Below are 20,873 nucleotides of genomic sequence, written 5' to 3'. Positions count from 1 at the left end.
GAGGCATAGAGTGTAAGGTGCATCATGTTGTAAGGCGTAACATGTAATGGGCATCACAGTGTGAGGCGCAACTTGTAATGAGAATTAAGCTGTTTGTCATAACATATAATGGGCATTATGCAATCTGGTATACTATGTAATGGCTGTGTTATGTGTATTATGCATTACTGTATGAAATTGGCGCGCACTGTCCCTATTGCCCCTATTTCACTAACATTTTTCAAGCCTTGTGTAATGGGCATTACGTTGTGTGGAATGGGCATTACTGTGTGTGGCATGTGTGATGGGCATTATTGTGTGTGGCATTATGTCTAATGGGAATTGCAGTGTGTTGCATTATGAGTAATAATAGGCGATGATGGACACGCCCAGTAGGCGGTGATGGACACGCCCCTCTAATAGTGCACCCCCTAAATAAATGGGCTGCGCACACCTATGGGAGGCATATAGTAGCTCCAGAAAAGCTTTGGATATTGTCCTCACACATCTTTCCTCAATAAGCCATGCAGTGTTAGTGAACTGACAGGTCCCATGCAAACTTTTAGTGTTGGACATTTTTTTTACACACACAAGCAGCCTCTGCTTAGGGGTTTGCACCTGGCCATTTTTTTGGGGCTTTGATTTTGGATCTGGATCTGTTTCATGTTCTGGATCAGGATTGGTTTTGCCAAAACCACCCTTACGGTTTTTGGTTTTGGATCTGTATTTATTTTTTTAAATAAAATCATAAGAACAGCTAATAATTAGAGATGAGCGGGTCCAGATCCCCGAGATCCGACAGATCCGAATATCGGGGATCCGGGCCAGATCCGAGCCGGCTCGGGAGTTCCCGCCTGAATTCCGGACCAATAACGAGGCCGAACGTCATCATCGCGCTGTCGGATTCTCGCGGGAGCGGGATCTTATAAAAGACTCACGCGCGCCCCGCCATCTTCACTCCAATCTTGGAGAGGGAAGAGGGTGGTTGGCAAGCTCTGTGTGCTCCGTGCTGTGCTCTGTGCCATGTGCTCCGTGCTGTGCTGTGCTCCGTGACCTGCCCTGTGCCCTCACTGCCCTGTGCTGTGCTCCGTGCCATGTGCTCCGTGCTGTGCTGTGCTCCGTGACCTGCCCTGTGCCCTCACTGCCCTGTGCTGTGCTCCGTGACCTGCCCTGTGCCCTCACTGCCCTGTGCTGTGCTCCGTGACCTGCCCTGTGCCCTCACTGCCCTGTGCTGTGCTCTGTGACCTGCCCTGTGCCCTCACTGCCCTGTGCTGTGCTCCGTGACCTGCCCTGTGCCCTCTGCCCTGTGCTGTGCTGTGCTCCGTGACCTGCCCTGTGCCCTCACTGCCCTGTGTTGTAGACTTGAGAGTCAGTGACTGTTTATAGGCCTGAGCCCTGTAGTGTGATTTAACTAACTAGGTGCTGCAGTGCTCACATGCAGGGGCTGCAGTGTCCACTGTCCAGGGGCTGTCCTGTGGCCCGTGCCCTGTGTGATTTATTTAGCCCTAAGCCCTGTGTTGTGATTTATTTAGCCCTGAACCCTGTGTTTTTTGTGATTTAACTAACTAACTCAGTGCTGCAGTGCTCACACGCAGGGGCTGCAGTGCTGCAGAGTAGTACACTGTGGGGGTTATTCTAGTTCACTCAGAAAGGCACAATCACTCTCTAATGGATAAAACCATGTGTACTGCAGGTGGGGCTGATGTAACATTTGCAGAGAGAGTTAGATTTGGGTGGGGTTTGTACTTCAAACTGATATCTATATTGCAGTGTAAAAATAAAGCAGACAGTATTTACCCTGCACATAAACATTAAAACACCCAAATCTAACTCTCTTTGCACATGTTACATCAGCCCCACCTGCAGTGCATATGGTTTTGTCCATTAGAGAGTGATTGTGCCTTTCCTAGTGAACTAGAATAACCCCCTGTGTACAGGGGCTGCAGTAATACAAGGGGCTGTGTCCAGTGTGACGGCCTATATCTTATCCATTGTCCAGTGTCACGAGTCACTCACGACATATATCCTGTGTGACGACATATATCCTGTGTCCAGTGTGACGACATATATCCTGTGTCCAGTGTGACGACATATATCCAGTGTCCAGTGTGACAACAATATATCCTGTGTCCAGTGTCACAAGTCACAACATATATCCTGTGTCCGGTGTGACATGTAATGTGTGCCGGCATATATCCTGTGTCCAGCGTGACATATATCCAGTGTCCAGTGTGACGACATATATCCTGTGTCCAGTGTGACGACATATATCCTGTGTCCAGTGTGACGACATATATCCAGTGGCCAGTGTGACATCTAACCATTGTGTGACGGCATATATCCAGTGTCCAGCGTGACATATATCCATTGTCCAGTATACAGGAGCTGTGTCCAGGGGCGGTGTCCAGAGGCTGTGTCCAGTGTGACGGCTGTGTCCATTGTCCAGGGGCTGTGTCCAGTGTGACGGCTGTGTCCAGTGTACAGGAGCTGTGTCCAGAGGCTGTGTCCATTGTCCAGGGGCTGTGTCCAGGGTGACAGGCTGTGTCCAGTGTCCAGGGGCAGTGTCCAGTGTTCAAGGGGCTGTGTCTAGTGTGACAGGCTGTGTCCAGTGTAAAGTAAGAAAAATAAATAAAAGTAATAAATAAAATAAAAACACATTTTTGGAGGATGATGGAGGAGGAAATAGTGGGAGTGCTGAAGCTGCTACCACCAGTCATGACAAGGCCGATACCTCTTTGTATTTGCTGTTTGGGGCATTTCTCTTTTTTTGGGATCGTTTATTAAACTGCCACCCTGTCTGCCCCTGCAGTGCCGCTCTGCCAGGTTGGAAGTGTAAGGTCCACATGTATGTGATGCCGACCGCTGTCGCTTAGCTTAGTCATCCAGCTACCTCGGTATACCCTTTTGGCCCAACTACAGTAAATGAAAACAATTTTGTAAGCTGTGAAGTGATCAAAATTGACTAGAAATGAGTGGAAACTAATGTTATTGAGGTCAATAATACTTTAGGGGCAAAAACAGGCCCAAATTCTGTTATTTTAGACATTTTTAGCATTTTTTCATAAAAATCCAGATCCAAAACCAAAACCAAAACCCACAAGGGTGGTTTTGCCAAAATCTCTACTAATAATAACAGAATTGGCAGGTGTGTTTGTTCCTGCAGTATTATAGACCTCAATAACATTATTTTCCACTCATTTACAGTCTATTTTGAACTCCTCACAGCTCACAAGATTGTTTTTAGGACAAAAGGTTGCACCGAGGTAGATGGATGACTATTCCAAGTGACAGAAGTGAGCACATCTAGGCGTGGCACTGCGGTGGCAGACAGGATTAGTTTTATAAACTATGGCCCCCAAAAAATACACATAGAGCACATAGGCCCTTATTCTGATTGAGTCGGATGGCTCTGAGTGGGGACAGACAGCCGATGGTTATGTTTGCGCATGTGCAGAGGCGTATCTGCGCATGTGTGAATGCCTCAAACGTACGAACACGGCATGAGGTCCGTGCAGATAATTATCGTACGGAACCATCCGAGCAGAGGGTGGAGAGGGTTGTGAAGGGCTGTTTGGGCTCATTACCATATGCGTATGCCCCACGTTTCATGGGTGTTCCCATGAAAACGCTGGGCGTATGTATGGTAATGCGGCCGTCATGCACTTGTGGGGGGCGGACAGCTGAGATAGCCAGTCGTCTGCTGCCCACCCATATACCTGCTTTCATATGGAAAAATGTCTGAGTGGTATAATAAAGAAAAGAGGTGCAAGATGGAATTGTCTTTGGGCCGTCCAACCCACCCTTATGTTGCATAAACAGGACATGCACACTTTAACAAACCAATCATTTCCGCAAAAGGGACTGCCACACTTGTGGCTGAATTGATTTGTTGGTTTGGGACCCCACAAAACAAGCAGTCAATGACCTCTCCCTTTATAGACTGACTCTATATAGGCAATATGTCTTCATCCTCTGATTCCTCACCCCATCAGTGTGTGGAATTATACAACACACTTGGCAGCACCCCTGGAATTATACAGTACACTTTGCAGCACCCCTGGAATTATACAGCACAATTAGCAGCACCCATGGAATTATAGGAAACATGTGGCAGCACTTCTGGAATGAAGATGGGGACAATGGAGTGATGACGTTAAGCCTCGCTTCGGATCCGGAAATTGGAGAAGATCGAGTCTTCATCAAGCCAGCCTCGGGTCAGGTAAGTTTGGGTGGTTCGGTTCTCCAGAAAGCGAACCAGCTCATCTCTAACTAAAATTATATGTGCATGTTTAAATTCTGTGTGAATGTTGTTGTTTTTTTAGTTCAAACTAAAACTAACTATCTCTCAAAAATACTGATAGTACATGCATGATTACATACCAGATAACAGAAATGTGCTCTAATTAATACAGCATAGTCCTGGAAATGCATTATAATGTAACATATGCGTAATAATTAAGCACAGGAGAGTGATCGAGTCTACAGTATATGAACCACATTAATGTATTCTACATATTATAGAGTATCCCTGTATTGGCCAACTGTTTTGTTAGTGTCTAAAATGCATTGAGAACTGCATTAGTTCTAGTAGACGTGAAGCATGCCACTGTAAAAACAACAAAAATATCACCCTATCTAAGCATCTTCCACTGCAATTACTTATTTTAGGCTAGTAAATGAAAGCAGGACTATAATGCCATTCCAGTCGCAGCTAGGAACTGTGTTCATTATGTTCAAACCTGCAGTCAACAAGAGGAGGGAATAGGTATGTGTCATGACTGTCAACTTTGATTGGCAAAAGGATGAATCTTGATGTCGTAGTTTTGTTTTGCAAACTAAGTTTGGTTCACCAATTGTCCTGCATCACCAGGTGAGTGACCCTCTAGTAGAGTACTAAGGTAATATTCCAGAGCACAAAATGGAATCTGAAACCCAGAGTATCAGCTGGGTCCACTGGAGATCTAACCTGTACCTCTCTAGGCCTGTATGACCTTATCAGGAAGCACATCCCTTTAGAGGAATTGGGAAGGTAGGTACTATATAAAATAATAAAGATAAACTTTCACATAAAGTTGCTAACAAATTAAACTCTGTACATGTACATGAGAGATAAAATTAAATGACATTATTGATTTGATGCCGAATGATGCAACAAGTCACAAAACACCAGTTTCAGGATAAATAATGATATGTAAAACAATAGTTTATTAAAGACAAGTACACTCTCCTTTAATACTTCGTTCAATACAAAAAAAGGTGGTGGTACTATAAAAAAAAGCTACTGATACCTAGACCTCTGAAGGTCCTGTGTTAAGGTCAGTGTCTCCCTGGACTTTAACTTATCTGGAATGGACTGTCCTGGTGATACTGTACAAGTATAAGAACGCTTCCATAATAAAAGGGCCATAATCAATATGGTTGAATACCATTGTAAAAATAGCACTGCTCTTTTTACTAAGTGATGATGAATGCTTTGAGTGCCAAGTGAATTTGTCAAAATTGGTGTGAAAATTGCCAAGCAAATATTTTTATTAGTGGTGGGCAACAATTAAATTTTTTAATCGCGATTAATTGCATGAAATTTTTGCGATTAACTGCGATTAATCGCACTGATAGGCACATAAGCGCTGCTTACCGAAAATCTTGTTGCCAAGGGTTCCGTGCTCGTTGCCAAGTGGGATTACATGCGTGTTGCCAAGGGGGATTGCATGCATGTTGCCATAGTGGGTTCCCTGCTTGTTACTTGCTTGTTGCCAGGGAGGTTTACTTGCTCATTGCCAGCGGGGTTTACTTGCTCATTGCCAGGGGGGAGGGTTCTTGCTCATTGCTAGGTGGGGGGTTTCTTGCTCGTTGCCAGGGGGTGTTTTATTGCTCGTTGCCAGGGGGGGTTTCTTGCTCCATGCCAGGGGGGGTTTCTTGCTCCATGCCAGGGGGGTTAACTTGCCCTCCATGATAGGGGTTGCATATCCACAGTGCTCCCGGAATCTGCACTTCCGGGTAGTGCTGTGTGTGCACTCTGAACTTCCCTGACAGACGCTAGAGGTAAAGGAGCACCTCTAGCGCCTGTCTCCTACACAGCGGTGGCCATATTTGGAGGGTCGCTCTGCACCCGTGCGGCGCAGCCCCATCTCCCATTCATTTCCCTTGCCAGCCATCCCCGTTTTACTGTTCCCTGCTGCCACATCACCCCCCCCCCCCTGTGCACCCGCATTAAATATTTTAATCGCAGTTAATGTGCCGGTGCGTTAATGCGATATTAACGTGTTAATGTGCCCAGCACTAATTTTTATTCATCATAATGACCTGTACTGTTTACCTTATACAGAAAATATCATCTTTTTTTACACATTTTTTATTTGAATTTATATAACAAATGTGAGTGACCATGCCATTTTAAGCATATATTTTGCATATCTATCACAGAGATCTTGGCATTTCTAGCAGATGTTTTTTTGCATCTCTCACAGAGATGTTAGCACTCAAAGGGTTAAACTATTCTGTATGCTTAGGTCACCAGCAGATACTTACAATTGAGTAATCCTGTACAGCACAGTACCTCTACTCTTTCTCACATAATACATATATTCAGTGCTCCCCCTTTACTATACACAGTACAAAATATGGAAAATTGCAGTGAGCACACCAACTTATTATTACATAGAAAAGCCAACACATTAGCTAAAGATGACTGTAAGTTATTAAAAGCTGTGTCGTGACTACATTCAGTCAGGGTCTTCTCTCTGACCTGAATACTCATGAATTGCAAAGAGTATAAAAGAAAGATATTAACAATTTCCGCACCATCCAGTCTGCATAAAGTAAATCTAAAATATGAGTGAGAACTCATCTATATGTATATACTGAGTACAGGATAGTTCACTTGTTATTTACCAGAAAGCTACAGGAAAATAACCATCACTCTCCAGTGCCTTTTCTTGACTAGTTTTAGCAACAACACATGAGTCCATTTGATATCCAGCTCTAACATATGTCTGCCCTCTTCTCCAGTAGGGCTCCATGGGGTTAAAAAAACCTGCAAAACCCGAACTGAATAAGCAGCCTGTGTGTATACTCACAGATGACATTCTCCGCTAATGAGAGGAAATCCCAGTGATGTCAGTAACTAGGACTCCTCTCACCCAATCAGGGAGCCCTAATAGAGAAGAGGACAGACCTGCGTTGGGGGATGGGGGAGGTGAGTATGTATGCTTGCGTGCATGAATGTATGCATGTACCTCTACTTTTGGGGTATCAGTGTGTATTTATTGGTCAAGCTGTAGAACAGTGATGGCTAACCTTGTCACTCCAGCTGTGGTTGAACTACACATCTCAGCATGCAGTGCATCCGTTTCAGCATGGCTAAATAGTAAAACTGTAGCAGGGCATGCTGGGAAGTGTAGTTAAACAACAGCTGGAGCGTCAAGGTTAGCCAGCACTGCTGTAGAACTATCCAAGTTTCAGGATAGTGAGATGTTTATTACCTGTAGAGCATTTCTGTATTTGAAGATTGTTTTACATTGGGATAAAAGTTATTGTAACAAATTGGTCCCCATTAAATATATAAAATACAGCAAATTTGTATCATTATTGTTTATTTACAATATACTTCAACTAGCTGCAAATACAGTGCAGTAAATAGAAGATATGTTCAAAATGGAACTCGGTATTTTTCATTATTTTTACCATGAGAACCTCAGAAAAAATGTTCCTTTAAGTTTTGACCTTTTTTTTTTTGCAGCATTTTGTAATTTTGTCAGGATACAGCGGCTCTGTTCTATAAAACATTGACAGGTTTGAAAAATATTGGTACTTTAATGCGGTAGAGCAGAAAACTCAGTATGAGCCAAACGACTTAAATTTACCACTACAGAAGGCATTTTGTTGAATTGGCAGCACATTTAATATTTGCAATGCCTCACCTCATCTTGATTTAGATAAAAATGTCAAGCTGAGAAATATTGCAAATCATAATTAGTATATTTTGGAGATTTTTAGCAGAAATACAGTCACATGAATTGTATGATATTATTGGGCAATGTATTGCCATATTACCCGTCATCTTATAAATGCAAATTAGCATTTGGTAAACTTATATGTATGCCACTATGCTCGGAGTATGCTTGTAACCAACTTGTACTTCATTTGTTAATGTATAACTATATACTGTGTGCTGTATCTCAAGGTCATCCAAGCATACTCCTCTTGCTATCTAACCTCTTACCCTTTCCGTCATTCACAACAGTGGCAAACGTAGGATTTTTAGAGGGGAGTTTTCAAATGTAATCCAAAATCTCCCACTCTGCAGCACAATGGAGTAAGTACTGGAGTCTGGGGGGAGTGGTAACAGCCCTGAAAATTTGACTTTTTATACACTGGATACAGCATGGATTAATATTTAACAGCACAGATCGTCTATAGTATAGGCCAGCGTTCGCCAACCCGTCGCTCGCGAGCGAGGGGTAGCTCGCCGGGTGTTTTAGAGTAGCTCAATGACCTCCTGCCGCGCAGCGAGTCCTTGCTTGGCGGCAGGAGGTCAGGAAGTGAGTTAATGCCGCGTCTCTGTACCTGGCGGCGGCGGCAGTGACCTCCTGCCGCGCAGCGGGTCCTTGCTTGGCGGCAGGAGGTCAGGAAGTAAGTTAATGCCGCATTTCTGGACCTGGCGGCGGCAGTGACCTCCTGCCGCGTAGCGCTTCCTCTCCTGACGTCCCCAACATGCCGCACTTATCGACGCCCCCACAGCCTCTGCTTAACTCTGTTAGGTAATTTTTTTTTTTTAAACTGTGTGTGCGCAACTGTTTACTGCTTAATGGGCATCATGTGTATGACATATGTTTAATGAGTCATTAAACATATGCCACACAAATAATGCCCATTTAACATATGCCCCACACCTTGATACTCATTAATTAATAATCATCAAGGTGTGTGGGGCATATGCCACACACATGATGCCACACACTTGATGCTCATTAATAATGAGCTTCACGCTGTGGGTCATTTGTATAATGGGCATCATGTGTGTGGCATATGCCCCAGATACCTTGATGATTATTAATTAATGAGCATCAAGGTGTGGGGCATATGTGTAATGGGCATCATTTGTGTGGCATATGTGTAATGAGCATCACGGTGTGGCATATGTATAATGGAGCATCATGGTGGGGCATATGATTAATGGAGCATCACGGTGGGGCATATGATTAATGGAGCATCACGGTGGGGCATATGATTAATGGAGCATCACAGTGGGGCATATGTATAATGGAGCATCACGGTGTGGCATATGTATAATGGAGCATCACGGTGGGGCATATGTATAATGGGCATCACGGTGTGGCATATGATTAATGGAGCATCACGGTGTGGCATATGTATAATGGAGCATCACGGTGTGGGGCATATGATTAATGGAGCATCACGGTGTGGCATATGTATAATGGAGCATCACGGTGTGGCATATGTATAATGGAGCATCACGGTGTGGGGCATATGATTAATGGAGCATCACGGTGTGGCATATGTATAATGGAGCATCACGGTGTGGCATATGTATAATGGAGCATCACGGTGTGTGGCATATGTATAATGGAGCATCACTGTGTGGCATATGTATAATGGAGCATCACGGTGGGGCATATGTATAATGGAGCATCACGGTGTGTGGCATATGTATAATGGAGCATCACGGTGTGGGGCATTTGTATAACGGAGTATCACGTTGTTGGGCATATGTATAATGGGCATTGTGTGTGTGGCATATGTATAATGGAGCATCACGGTGCGGGGCATATTTATAATGGGTATCACGGACTGCACTGTTAAGGGGATATGTGTATCACACCCCCATTTTCCATGGCCGCACCCCATGTGGCTACAGCTCTTAGAGAGCTGACCATGCCCCCATAGCGGAAAAAATGGGGGATGTAGCCTCGCAGGAGTTCCACGGTAGTAGCTGAACCCTCTAATTTTTGGCGCGTGCCTTCGGCACGCGCAGATGTCTCTTCACCTCTATCTACAGTGTTGGGAGGTATGTTTGTGACATATTGGACATTGCAGTGTGTGCCATATTATGTCTGGGGCATTGCAGTGTGTTTTTTTTTATATTATGCAGATTTTTTAACATTTTTTACTTTAGTAGCTCTTCGGGCGGTTTATTTTGTCGCGAGTAGCTCCCGACCCAAAAAAGGTTGGAGACCACTGGTATAGGCTGTTTCAAACAATTAAATATGAAAAGTGGTCAGGCGAAGGTTAAAACTTAATCATAATCAATACACAACATACTGTATTAGACCCAGTACTGCAAGCTCTAAGCTCACAATCTCCCACTTCATGGTAGGACTCCTGTCTCTTCCTCCTGGCAGCTACTCTCTGGTCCAGGCTCAAATCCACAAAAACAGTAAATGTGGTAGATGAAGCTGGTACACTAGGCATATGCAGCAGCTCTATTGATCATATTATATACCATTGCGATTGTTGTCATACTTTAAGACACTTGCCAAAAGGAGGGGGTTTCCAGGCAACAGAAATCCCCCTGCATTTGCCTATGGCTTCATTCTGTACTCTGCGGCAGGCCATGGTGTTTCCATTTTGTGACAGCTATATTATAAGTAGTTGATCAATTATATTATTCTGAAGGGTTTAATTATAACTAATTCTGCATCCTTCTCATCTACCAATGAGGAGTTTTCAGAAAGATGGGACAATATATTAAGAACGTGTTCCATTTCCCTAATGGAACTTATCATTTCTGATACAAAAAGAGAATTAGAATTATTCGAAGAAGAGATAAATGAATATAAATAAATTGTATACCGATTTTCTGACACTAATGAATATAAGAAATTAGAACAGAGAATATAACTTAATTTAAAAAAAAATCAGAAAAAGCCATCATTGATAGAAAAATCAGGAAATTTAACAGAGACAGAATACAAACTAAAAAATATGACAATGATTGTGAGGAGGAGGAGGAATACAAGGAACTTCCTTCTGTGGAGGAAATCAATCCTCCATTACCTAAAAAAGCATGGGTACCCTCTCATTTAAGACATCATTTTAGATCAAAGGAGTAGATCAAGAGATAGATATAGGGGGAAATATGAGAAATATGATAATAAGTGGGAACAACAACGCCATTCTCAATATCGAAACTATAGACCTCGACTACATAAGCATTATACTGAATATGATTACAGAGACAGAATGGACAACGACTGTATAGAGGCATAGATCACAGGAGGATACGTAGAGATGATCCTCTTGAGCGGTATCCTGGAGAAAATCGATACAATATTTTAAATGGTATTAAAAACTCCCCTTTTCATATAAGACACCAGAACAATTTAAGATTTAAAAAAATGAGGACATAGGGCAGGAAATAATACAAAAACAAAAAATATAGAAAGAGATTAAAAGATATGGTGGGAACAATTGACAATCATACAGTAGGATGGAATCAACAATAATAGATCCACCATCCACAGAAATACAGGATGGAAGAGTTAACATTTTTAACCTCAGTTCTCACATCCTAGCAAAAGAGGAAATTTCACTTTTGGAGAAAGGGCTAAAGTATGCTCCATCAAAGTCTATAGATAAATTTGAGATCTTTACCGACGTACAAAAATATGTAAGGAAATTGAGCCTAAAAATATATTTCATGATGAAAGATGACAGAGGATATCTCCTCTGACCACTATCGTGAAACCACTTTTAAACCAAAATCTATTTTTAATCCCACTTTTGCTAGAGGTCCATTTATAGTCTTTTATGAAGTTGGTTTTAGATGATATAGAAAAAATTAGCGCTAAAATTAAGAATATTAATTTAACATTTAAAAAAAGACAGGCCTTAAAAAGTCTTAGAGAAAATCCTGACCTTGTCATTAAGCCCACGGACAAGGGTGGAGGTATAGTGATAATGTCCAAGGAGAATTATGAGAAAGAAATAAACCGCAAATTAAATGATGGGGGGACTTACCAAGAACTTAAAACGGTACTTGTGTATTATCTGGGCTCCCGATTTTTTCATTGCATGCCACTACTTAAGGCAAGCAATGTAATGAAATGCAATGCAATGCAATGCGATTTTTCATTGTAAAGACCTGATTTTTAATTGTATAGTCAACCATAACCCCACTATCCAACTACGCATTACACAAGTACCATTAAAACTAATCCTATGGATAAAAATATTAAAAGATCTGTCAACTCTTATAGAAAAATATCAAGAACTACAAATCATAGGGGATAATGAGTCATCTTTCCTATGTAATGAGGAACCATCTATTCCAGTTATCTATGTATTACCCAAAATACATAAAGACCCGATCAATCCCCCAGGCAGACCGATTGTGTCTGGTATAAACTCCATAACAGCCAACCTTTCAGCCTACATAGATCATTATCTCCAACCTCTGGTTCTCAAGAATCAATCCCATCTAAAAGATACTAGAAATTTTATTACTTCTTTAAAACGGACAATGTGGGAGCCTGGGATACTCCTGGTAACCGCAGATGTCAGTTCTTTGTACACTGTTATTAAACACCAAAAAGGTTAAAAAGCCACCCATATTTTTTTAAGAAATAGTAATTTGTCTGAAGGTTTACAGATTTTTATCATTGAGGGTGTGGATTTTATATTAAATAATAACAATTTTTTATTTAATGGGGCTTTTTATTTACAGAAGGTGGGCACAGCCATGGGCACCAGGTTCGCTCCCAGTTATGCTAATTTATTCATGGGACAATGGAAATTAGACCATATATGAAATAACAACCAATATGGAGCGAACCTGGTGTCCTGGCTTAGATATATAGATGATATTTTTTTTTTATTTGGAGAGGAGGAGAAGACATTTTAAAGGAATTTTATATATATTTGAACACAAACTATTTTAATATTCACCTTACGTTTATGACCAGTTCAATTTAGGTCAATTATCTGGATCTAATGGTTTATATAAAAGACAATCATATTTATACCAAAAGCTTTTCAAAACCAAACGATTCTGGAGCATACATTCATGCCAATAGTTGTCATCATCCAAATTGGCTTGAGGCCATACCGGGGGGACAATTCAGACGTATTAGGCATAACTGCACTGAAATCTTAACGTATTTGGAACAAGCCGAAAATATGCAAAACAAGTTCACGGCATCCAAATACGAATTAGAAAACATCAAGGAAATTAAGGATGAAGTAGCGCTTCTGTTACAGGACAAACTTTTACAACCAAAGAAACGATCATCAAACGATAATACCCCACATGAATGGGCTTTTATAACTACTTTTAACAGCCAATACAGAATAATTGAAAATACTTTTAAGAAATATTGGAAATTGAAAAAGATCCCGTGATTGGAGATTTCTTGCCCAATAAGCCGAAGTGTATTTATAAAAGATCACCAAATTTAGGCACTACCCTTGTCCATAGTGCACTCCCACCTAACAAACCAATGGGAACCATTAAATCGAAAGTTTTTTTTTTATATGTGGGTCCTGGTTAGGATGTAAGAGGTGAATATAAATGGAAAAGATTTTAAAATATTTGATTTCATGACATGCAGCACTAAAAATGTTGTGTATGGGATATAATGCAATTGTGAACTATGGTATGTAGGCCGTACCTCTAGACCATTTAAAACATGCCTTAGTGAGCATTCAAGAAATATTTAAAAGGGTCTAAGCACCCATGCTCTCTCGTATCATATGTGTAAATGCCACCAAATGTCCATATCTGGTATTAAAAGATTTTTTTGCCTAAAAGTGGTGAAGGATCACTGGTGAAAGAATGATATAGCCACCACACTTGCTAAGGAAGAAATTAGGTTAATTTATGAACTGGGGACATTACAACCCAAAGGCCTGAATCTTGATTTCGAGATTAAGTGGTTCTTGTAGGGCAGGGGTGGCCAAACCTGTCCTCAAGATCTACCAACGGTGCATGTTTTCCAGGCAACCTGTGGATCTATAGTAGGAATGAATGCAGCATGTTTTAAAGTGTGACAGTTAGTAATGACTGCAGCTGTGCGGCAGCTAGGTAACCTGGAAAATGTGGACCGTTGGTAGATCTCGAGGACCGGTTTGGCCACCCCTGCTGTAGGGAAAACCATTTATATCACTTACAATACATAGTAATCCCCAATTGCATTCATTCCTCACCTCATTGGACCTTCTTCCCTGTTATTTGTTATATTATATTTTCTTAAATCATTTTTATTTTGTTCAATTTTATTTGAAATGTCTTTCTTTTATGCTATTTTACTCTCTAGTTACCTTTTATTGTATGTACATATCCACACCCCATAAGAACCCAAAACGCAGCAGCATCATTGTCATCTATTTATTTATTTATTCATTCATTCATTATTTACTACTTTGTATTTATGGATTTTTTTAAACTTTATAAACGAGAAATTGCACCTATGTGTTCCCATGGTAACTATACAAACAATATGGATGCCTCATATTATCCGAGTAACAGGATATCAGAGATACAGAAAATTTAGGAACCAAGGGAAATGTAGTCCAGCTGCGTGATAAGTCACGGCACCGGAAGTGATGTCATTGTATACCATCTACAGCTGAGGATTCTGGGAGATGTAGTCCTATCACGTCCGCCCCACTGTAGGCAATTTTGACAATTAAGCAGGTTATTTAAACAGCGTATAAGCACTGAGGATATACAACACTCCAGTCTTGATAAAGAACCCGGAATAGGGTTTGAAACGCGTTGGAGACCAGGGACGGAGCAGCTGAAGGAGAGCGACATTGGTGTCCACAAAACGGACTTGATGGGAACTGCAGGACCTAGCACCAAGTATACAATGAGGCGCAAGAATACTTAGAAATACAACAAGATGTGGTCTTCCTTTTGCTGTAAGTGATCTTTTTCAATGGAATTTTGGGTCCGAACCGTTTTTTCATTTGCCAGTATTGATCCCAGAAAATAAAACAATAAAGAATATTTTAACAACGTGTATAGTGTCTATTACAAATATTTCTTTAAAATATAAGCGGTGTGTGCGTACCAAACTCACGTTTGTATAGGCTGGTGTAAAACTTATCAAGGTATCTTTCTTGGTGGTGTTCAAGAAGCAGAAGATTTTTTGCTTGAAGCAAACAATGATTCTTCCAAGTTGTGCTCAAGAAGAAAGGAGACAAGACAACACAAGTGCAATGTGTAGATCTGTTATATATCTATAAGGTGTGTCTAAATGCTTGTGAGGAGCTGAATTAGCGTACCTCACTCACCAATAAGTGATGGGAAAAACATATATAAAGGTTTCTTTTATGGAAAAAATGGGCGTACCCCAACTCACGATATTCAAGTTGTTATTCAAGCATATAGAGGTATCTTTATATCTCCTCATGTTTTTGCAGGAAGCAGGAGATTATTTTGCTTGAAGCAGAACGTGATTCTGGCGAGTTGTGCTCGGACGGGAAAGAAAAGTGCAATATGTAGATCTGCTGTATGTATATATCGGACGTGCAGATATTATGTGAGGAGCTGAATTAGCGTACCTCACTCACCAGTAAGTGATGAAAAAAACATGTATAAAGGTTTCTTTTATGGAAAAAATGGGCGTACCCCAACTCACGATAATCAAGGTGTTTTTCAAGCGCATAGGGGTGTCTTTTTTGTCTCCTCAGGATATTGTACAGATGTCCCTCGATTGATCTCGGAAAGAAGTTTTGATATACCAAGAATCAGGATTTATCACAACTGGCCAATCTTGGTTTTAAGACAAGAAAACGTTCATATGGGGCGGGCGTACCAAACTCACACTTTGTGTGTTGGGCCGTCCACTCATAAAGGTTTCTTTGAATTCACCAGGGTATAGAGCTGATGGGTGCTGTCACCATATGTTGTCCAGGGAACATATAAAGAGAAAATATATCCCCAATGTAGACACAGCCACAATAAATGTAGGTCTAGATTAAACCAAGGGTACGTAGCGTAAGGTTTCCACCTAATTTGATATCACTAAAAGATATTCCTGCAACAGCTAAACTAACTGAAGGCTGGTTTCTATTTGTTGATGGAGGCTGCAGTTTGGATCTACTTATATAATATATAATAATAGGTACTCTTTACCTAGAAGGGCGCCCGTCGCGGGCATCGAGGGTACATTTATGTATGGCCGCGACCGACGCGATGCCCGCGATTTCCCATTGAAACCAATGTTAAACTTTGAAATCGTGTCGGTCGCGTCGCGGCCGTCCATAAATGTACCCGCGATGCCCGCGACGCGATGCTCCCGATTTCCCATAGGAATCAATGTTAAAAGGCGCGATGGACCCGATTTTACTGTTAAATGCCTCAATCCACCCGATTTGGCCATAGGAATCAATGTTAAATGGGCCACAGAGCCCATTAACCCTTAAATGTCCCCCCAAATTTTTAACGCCACCCCACGATCCACGCGAACCCGAAGCGTGGCGAGCGCAGCGAGGCCGCGAGGGGCGGCGGTACGCGTCCTCCGACCTTTTCATGCCCTACTATCCACTAGGGCGTGGTGTGAAAATATAAAAGTGTGGCGAGCCCGAAGCGTGGCGAGCGCAGCGAGCCCCGCGAGGGGCCGCGGATACCTTCACAGGTAGACGCGTCCCCTCGCGGGCTTCACAGGTGTCCGTGGCGAGGTGGACACCTGTGAAGCCCGCGAGGGGACGCGTCTACCTGTGAAGGTATCCGCGTCCCCTCGCCACGCTTCGGGCTCGGTGGCTCGCTGCGCTCGCCACACTATTATATTCTCACACCACGCCCTAGTGGATAGTAGGGCATGAAAAGGTCGGAGGACGCGTACCGCCGCCCCTCGCGGCCTCGCTGCGCTCGCCACGCTTCGGGTTCGCGTGGATCGTGGGGTGGCGTTAAACATTTGGGGGGACATTTATGGGTTAATTTGGCCTATTTGGCCCCAAATCGGGTCCATTGAGGCATTTAACAGTAAAATCGCGGTCAATCAGCCGTTTTAACATTGTTCCCTATGGGAAAATCGCGGTGATCGCGGTCATCGCGGTCATCGCGGCCATCCCGATTTACCCGCGATGACCGCGATCACCGCGATTTTTACCCACGACGCCCGCGATTTCAATCGCTGGCGCCGTTCTAGGTAAAGAGTACCTAATAATATATAATAATCTCTGAAAAGCTAATCTCTTCAGAGCTTGGTCGCGTAAGCCTACAGCACCTGGCAATAGCCAGTGTAGCCCATGGATTACAAAACTACTAGAAAGGTAACTTCTGATCCCTCTTTGTCAGCTTCCGGCATCTAGGAAGTACATACAGTACAAATACCACCCATTGGTGCCCCTTTGTAGGTAAAGCTGCCTTCGGGACAGCAGGTCCTGACACATGCTACTAAAGTAGGTTGGTTTGGAAGTAAAGTCTCCAGGATAGCATCTTCCTGGAATCTCTGTCCCAGTAAGCAATCATTGTAAATAACTGAATAACCCACAGCTAAGCAATGCTAAATGGCTTGTTATTTATTGATAAAAGTAATACGCCTGATCATTAATAACTAGCCCCCTAAGTACTTTATAGGAGTCAAGACCTCTTGGTAATTATTTGATTGCTTTTCTGAGCAAATGGTGCTTGAAAAGAGTTTTGGAGGGAGGATGGGAAATAAATATGGAAGGGTAGAGTCTTTCAAACATCCACAGCATGCTTTATTCAATCATAATTGCTGTGACAGCTGTCATTTGCTTATGAATTAGGTAAGTCAAGGTCCCTGATTTGTTTGCTTTTACGATGCTAAAGACTTTTCAGAAACCGCAGAGAATACAAATCAGTGGTTTAAGAAAGATGTATTCAACATCTATGAAATAAGAACATTCAAGTTATGTACGCAGGGACACAAAAGCCCTAGAGAGCATTTTCTATGCAGCTTTTCTTGAATCACCTGTGCAGGAAATATTGAAGAAATACACCTGTTTGTATTTATGAAAGCTAAAAGTTTAACCCATCACAAGTGCACATCATTTTCTAAACACCGCTATAAAATGACATAATATGAGTATAGGTACAGCACATTTTCCTGTGCTACACAGTCATCACACAACGCAGCCAGTATCCCAGAGATCATCATACAGAAACATGAAAGCAGAGAAAATAATAATAGGCTCGAAAATAGGTCAAGTGATGACTCACCCAGTCTTTAAGTTGACCTGTGCTTCCTGCACCCCTTTCTGATTAAATTTTACCATGTACTGATGCATTTCAGGATAGTTGTTTCTAATGTTTCTTTCAGTGCTTCCATTAGGGACTGTACCAAATCGAAATGGGGGGGAATATTCATATGACCGTTGAAACTAAAAAGACAGGAAATATAGTAATTAGAGAATTTCTTATGCATGCTTACTAACATGAAATATAGACAAACACACTGTATAATATTATAATATTGAGCTATTACTGTAAAATTTGATGTTACTCATGATACAGTATTTCATTCTGTAGAACACAATACATTTTCATTTTTATATGGACATATGTTAAGCAGTTTAATAATTTAATGGTATACAGTGTTTAACATGGTTGAAAGCAGTCAAGAGGAAATAAAATAATTGGTTCAAATATAATAGGAATGAGCTCTGTCTGGAAAGTATGTATCTGTATGAGCATTGTCAACAGAAACGGGTCAGAACCAGCGTGTGGTCAGAATTACCAGTAGAAGCCAAAGTTACAGTATACAGGTATAAAGTTACACTTATAGCCAAATACAAATACAAATGTATACGACTGGTTATAACATTGGAAAATAAAAAAAAATTAGGTGAATATGGAACATTAGTAAATTTGCCGTATTCACGATCCACATTTTCCCTGAAATATTGTTTTCGGCTTCTTAGTAAATTTCCCCTTTATGTCCATACAAGCAACCACCAGTAACTCCAGAGAATCTGGTCCAGAATCTGGTCTCTTTTATGACTGTGTTGTAAAGTGGCTTCATACATTGGGCCTAATTTATTCTGTATCATTAGAATACAAATGGTCCAGGGTTTCTGGAAGTGGGTAACGTAAGAGTCTGATGCTCACTGGGTTAACCTTGTGCTGTTTACTCCTGAGTCTGCTGTCTTGGACATATATCTGAAAGAGCAGACACTTATTTGGGGCAGCAAAAATTGTAATAAGTGCTGCAGCAAAATAAACAAAAACACATATTCACCCAACGCCCATCAAATGTCAATTATACAGAGAGAAACTTCATTTTACATTTTGCATGGATGTATTCATTGTTTAACAAAAGAAAGCTGTATTAAAACCTTATCTACCTCAACCTAAATGCTGGACGTTCCCCTGCTGCCACCCCCTGCCCTCCCCCTTCTCTCCCTTACCAGAATGAATGGCTCAGCCTGTGTGAAACGAGCCAATATTCGCGCATGCGCAGACCCTGGACATGGGAGAAGGGGCCGAATTTGAACCCATAAGAAAGAGTCTGAATTGGCCCCTATTATATTACCTGATGGGTGAGCATCAGAAACCTTTCTTTCTCTTCTTCTACTTTTACTTGTGAAAATGATCTGCGCTCATGCTTTAATATTGTACATGTCCTATATCCTTCTGACTTCTGCTTTTATTTTCTGACTTCTGCTCATATTTTCTACATGATGTCTTTGGAAATGCAATGCACTATGGATTGTTTATTGTATATTATTTAATGTTGTAATGTTTGACCTATACATACTACATATGCCTTGCTACCTTGTTTTACTTTAATAGAATAAAATGTTATTAAAATGCAACAGAAGGCATCTTTAGGATATAAACATCTCCTATTAGCATTTGAAAGATCCAAGTAGGGAGGCCAATCCCGGGATCGGGATCGGCGGGATCCCGGGATTTTGGCCTAAAAAAGGCGGGATTTCAATCCCGGGATTGAGCCTTCCAATCCCGGGATTGCGGGATTAGTGCCCGATAGTAATATACCGGCAGACAGCAGTGTGGCTGATAGGAACAGTGAGTGTGCTGTAGCGGCATCATGGCTGTGGCCGGGCTGCGCAGCGTGACCCCTGACATCACGTCACGCTGCACAGCCCGGCCGCCGTCATACCACTATAGCACACTGTTCTGTACTAGGTTGCCTGGCCACACACCTGCCCGCTGTGCAGCTCATCCTCCCTGGCTGCCCGCTGTGCAGCTCGCCCTACCTGGCCGCCCGCTGTGCAGCTCGTCCAACCTGGACGCCCGCTGTGCAGCTCGTCCAACCTGGCCGCCTGCTTGCTGGAGATGTTCCTGCTACTGCCTGTCACCACCTCAATGTAAGTGACAGTGCAGTGCAGGCAGGGGGATAGTGGTTTGGGATTATTCTGCCTATAATTGATTTACGGTGTGGGCAGTTTGGGGGGGATGGGGACAGCTGTGGTTTTTTTTTTTGTATCAGGGAGGCCAATCCCGGGATCCCGGGAATCCCGGGATTGAGCATTTTTCAATCCCGAATCCCGGGATTGAAAAAATGCCCCGGGATTGGCAACCCTAGATCCAAGTGCTGCATCTGAAGATGCTTACCCAGATGACCATTGCGATCAATGGTCATGATTCATGATGTTTTCATGCACCGGCCAGCCTGAATAAGCTGAAGTTTCCACAGGCTGGCCATAGGATCCAGACAGCCAGGTAGTCTACATCCATTAACACTGGTACTGAAATCATCACGCCTTAAAAAAAGGGATGACACATCCCTGTTTTGGATTAAAGTGCTTGGTGCCGCTCTTGATCCACCCCCCAAATGCTGCAGCATGTTAATCATACTATGGCTGATGGGGCTGCGAGCAATGGACCTTATTCTGATTGACTTGTAAGGCTGCAAAATTCGCAGCCTTGTGAGTCCATTAGACAATTAGACACGCCACCCACTGTCCACAGTGCTGGCCGCCCCCCCCCCCCCCCCCCC

At 42.4% G+C, this 20,873-nt stretch overlaps 1 protein-coding gene across 3 annotated transcripts in view; it reads right to left on the bottom strand.

The window, feature by feature from the left end:
- Nucleotides 1-20,873, bottom strand: part of GRIN2A (glutamate ionotropic receptor NMDA type subunit 2A) — a 563,594-nt gene that overhangs the window by 78,613 nt on the left and 464,108 nt on the right. For all 3 annotated transcript variants that reach the window (XM_083153363.1, XM_083153365.1, XM_083153364.1), the window contains one exon: nt 18,131-18,291. In XM_083153363.1, coding sequence (XP_083009489.1) covers nt 18,131-18,291 — 161 coding nt within the window. The remainder of the gene's footprint in view (nt 1-18,130; nt 18,292-20,873) is intronic.

The sequence above is a fragment of the Crinia signifera genome, chromosome 7, assembly GCF_055691185.1.
Source record: "Crinia signifera chromosome 7, ASM5569118v1, whole genome shotgun sequence".
NCBI lineage: Eukaryota > Metazoa > Chordata > Amphibia > Anura > Myobatrachidae > Crinia > Crinia signifera.
The sequence above is the reverse complement of the archived record's forward strand: the minus strand, read 5'-3'. Positions and strand labels throughout refer to the sequence as shown.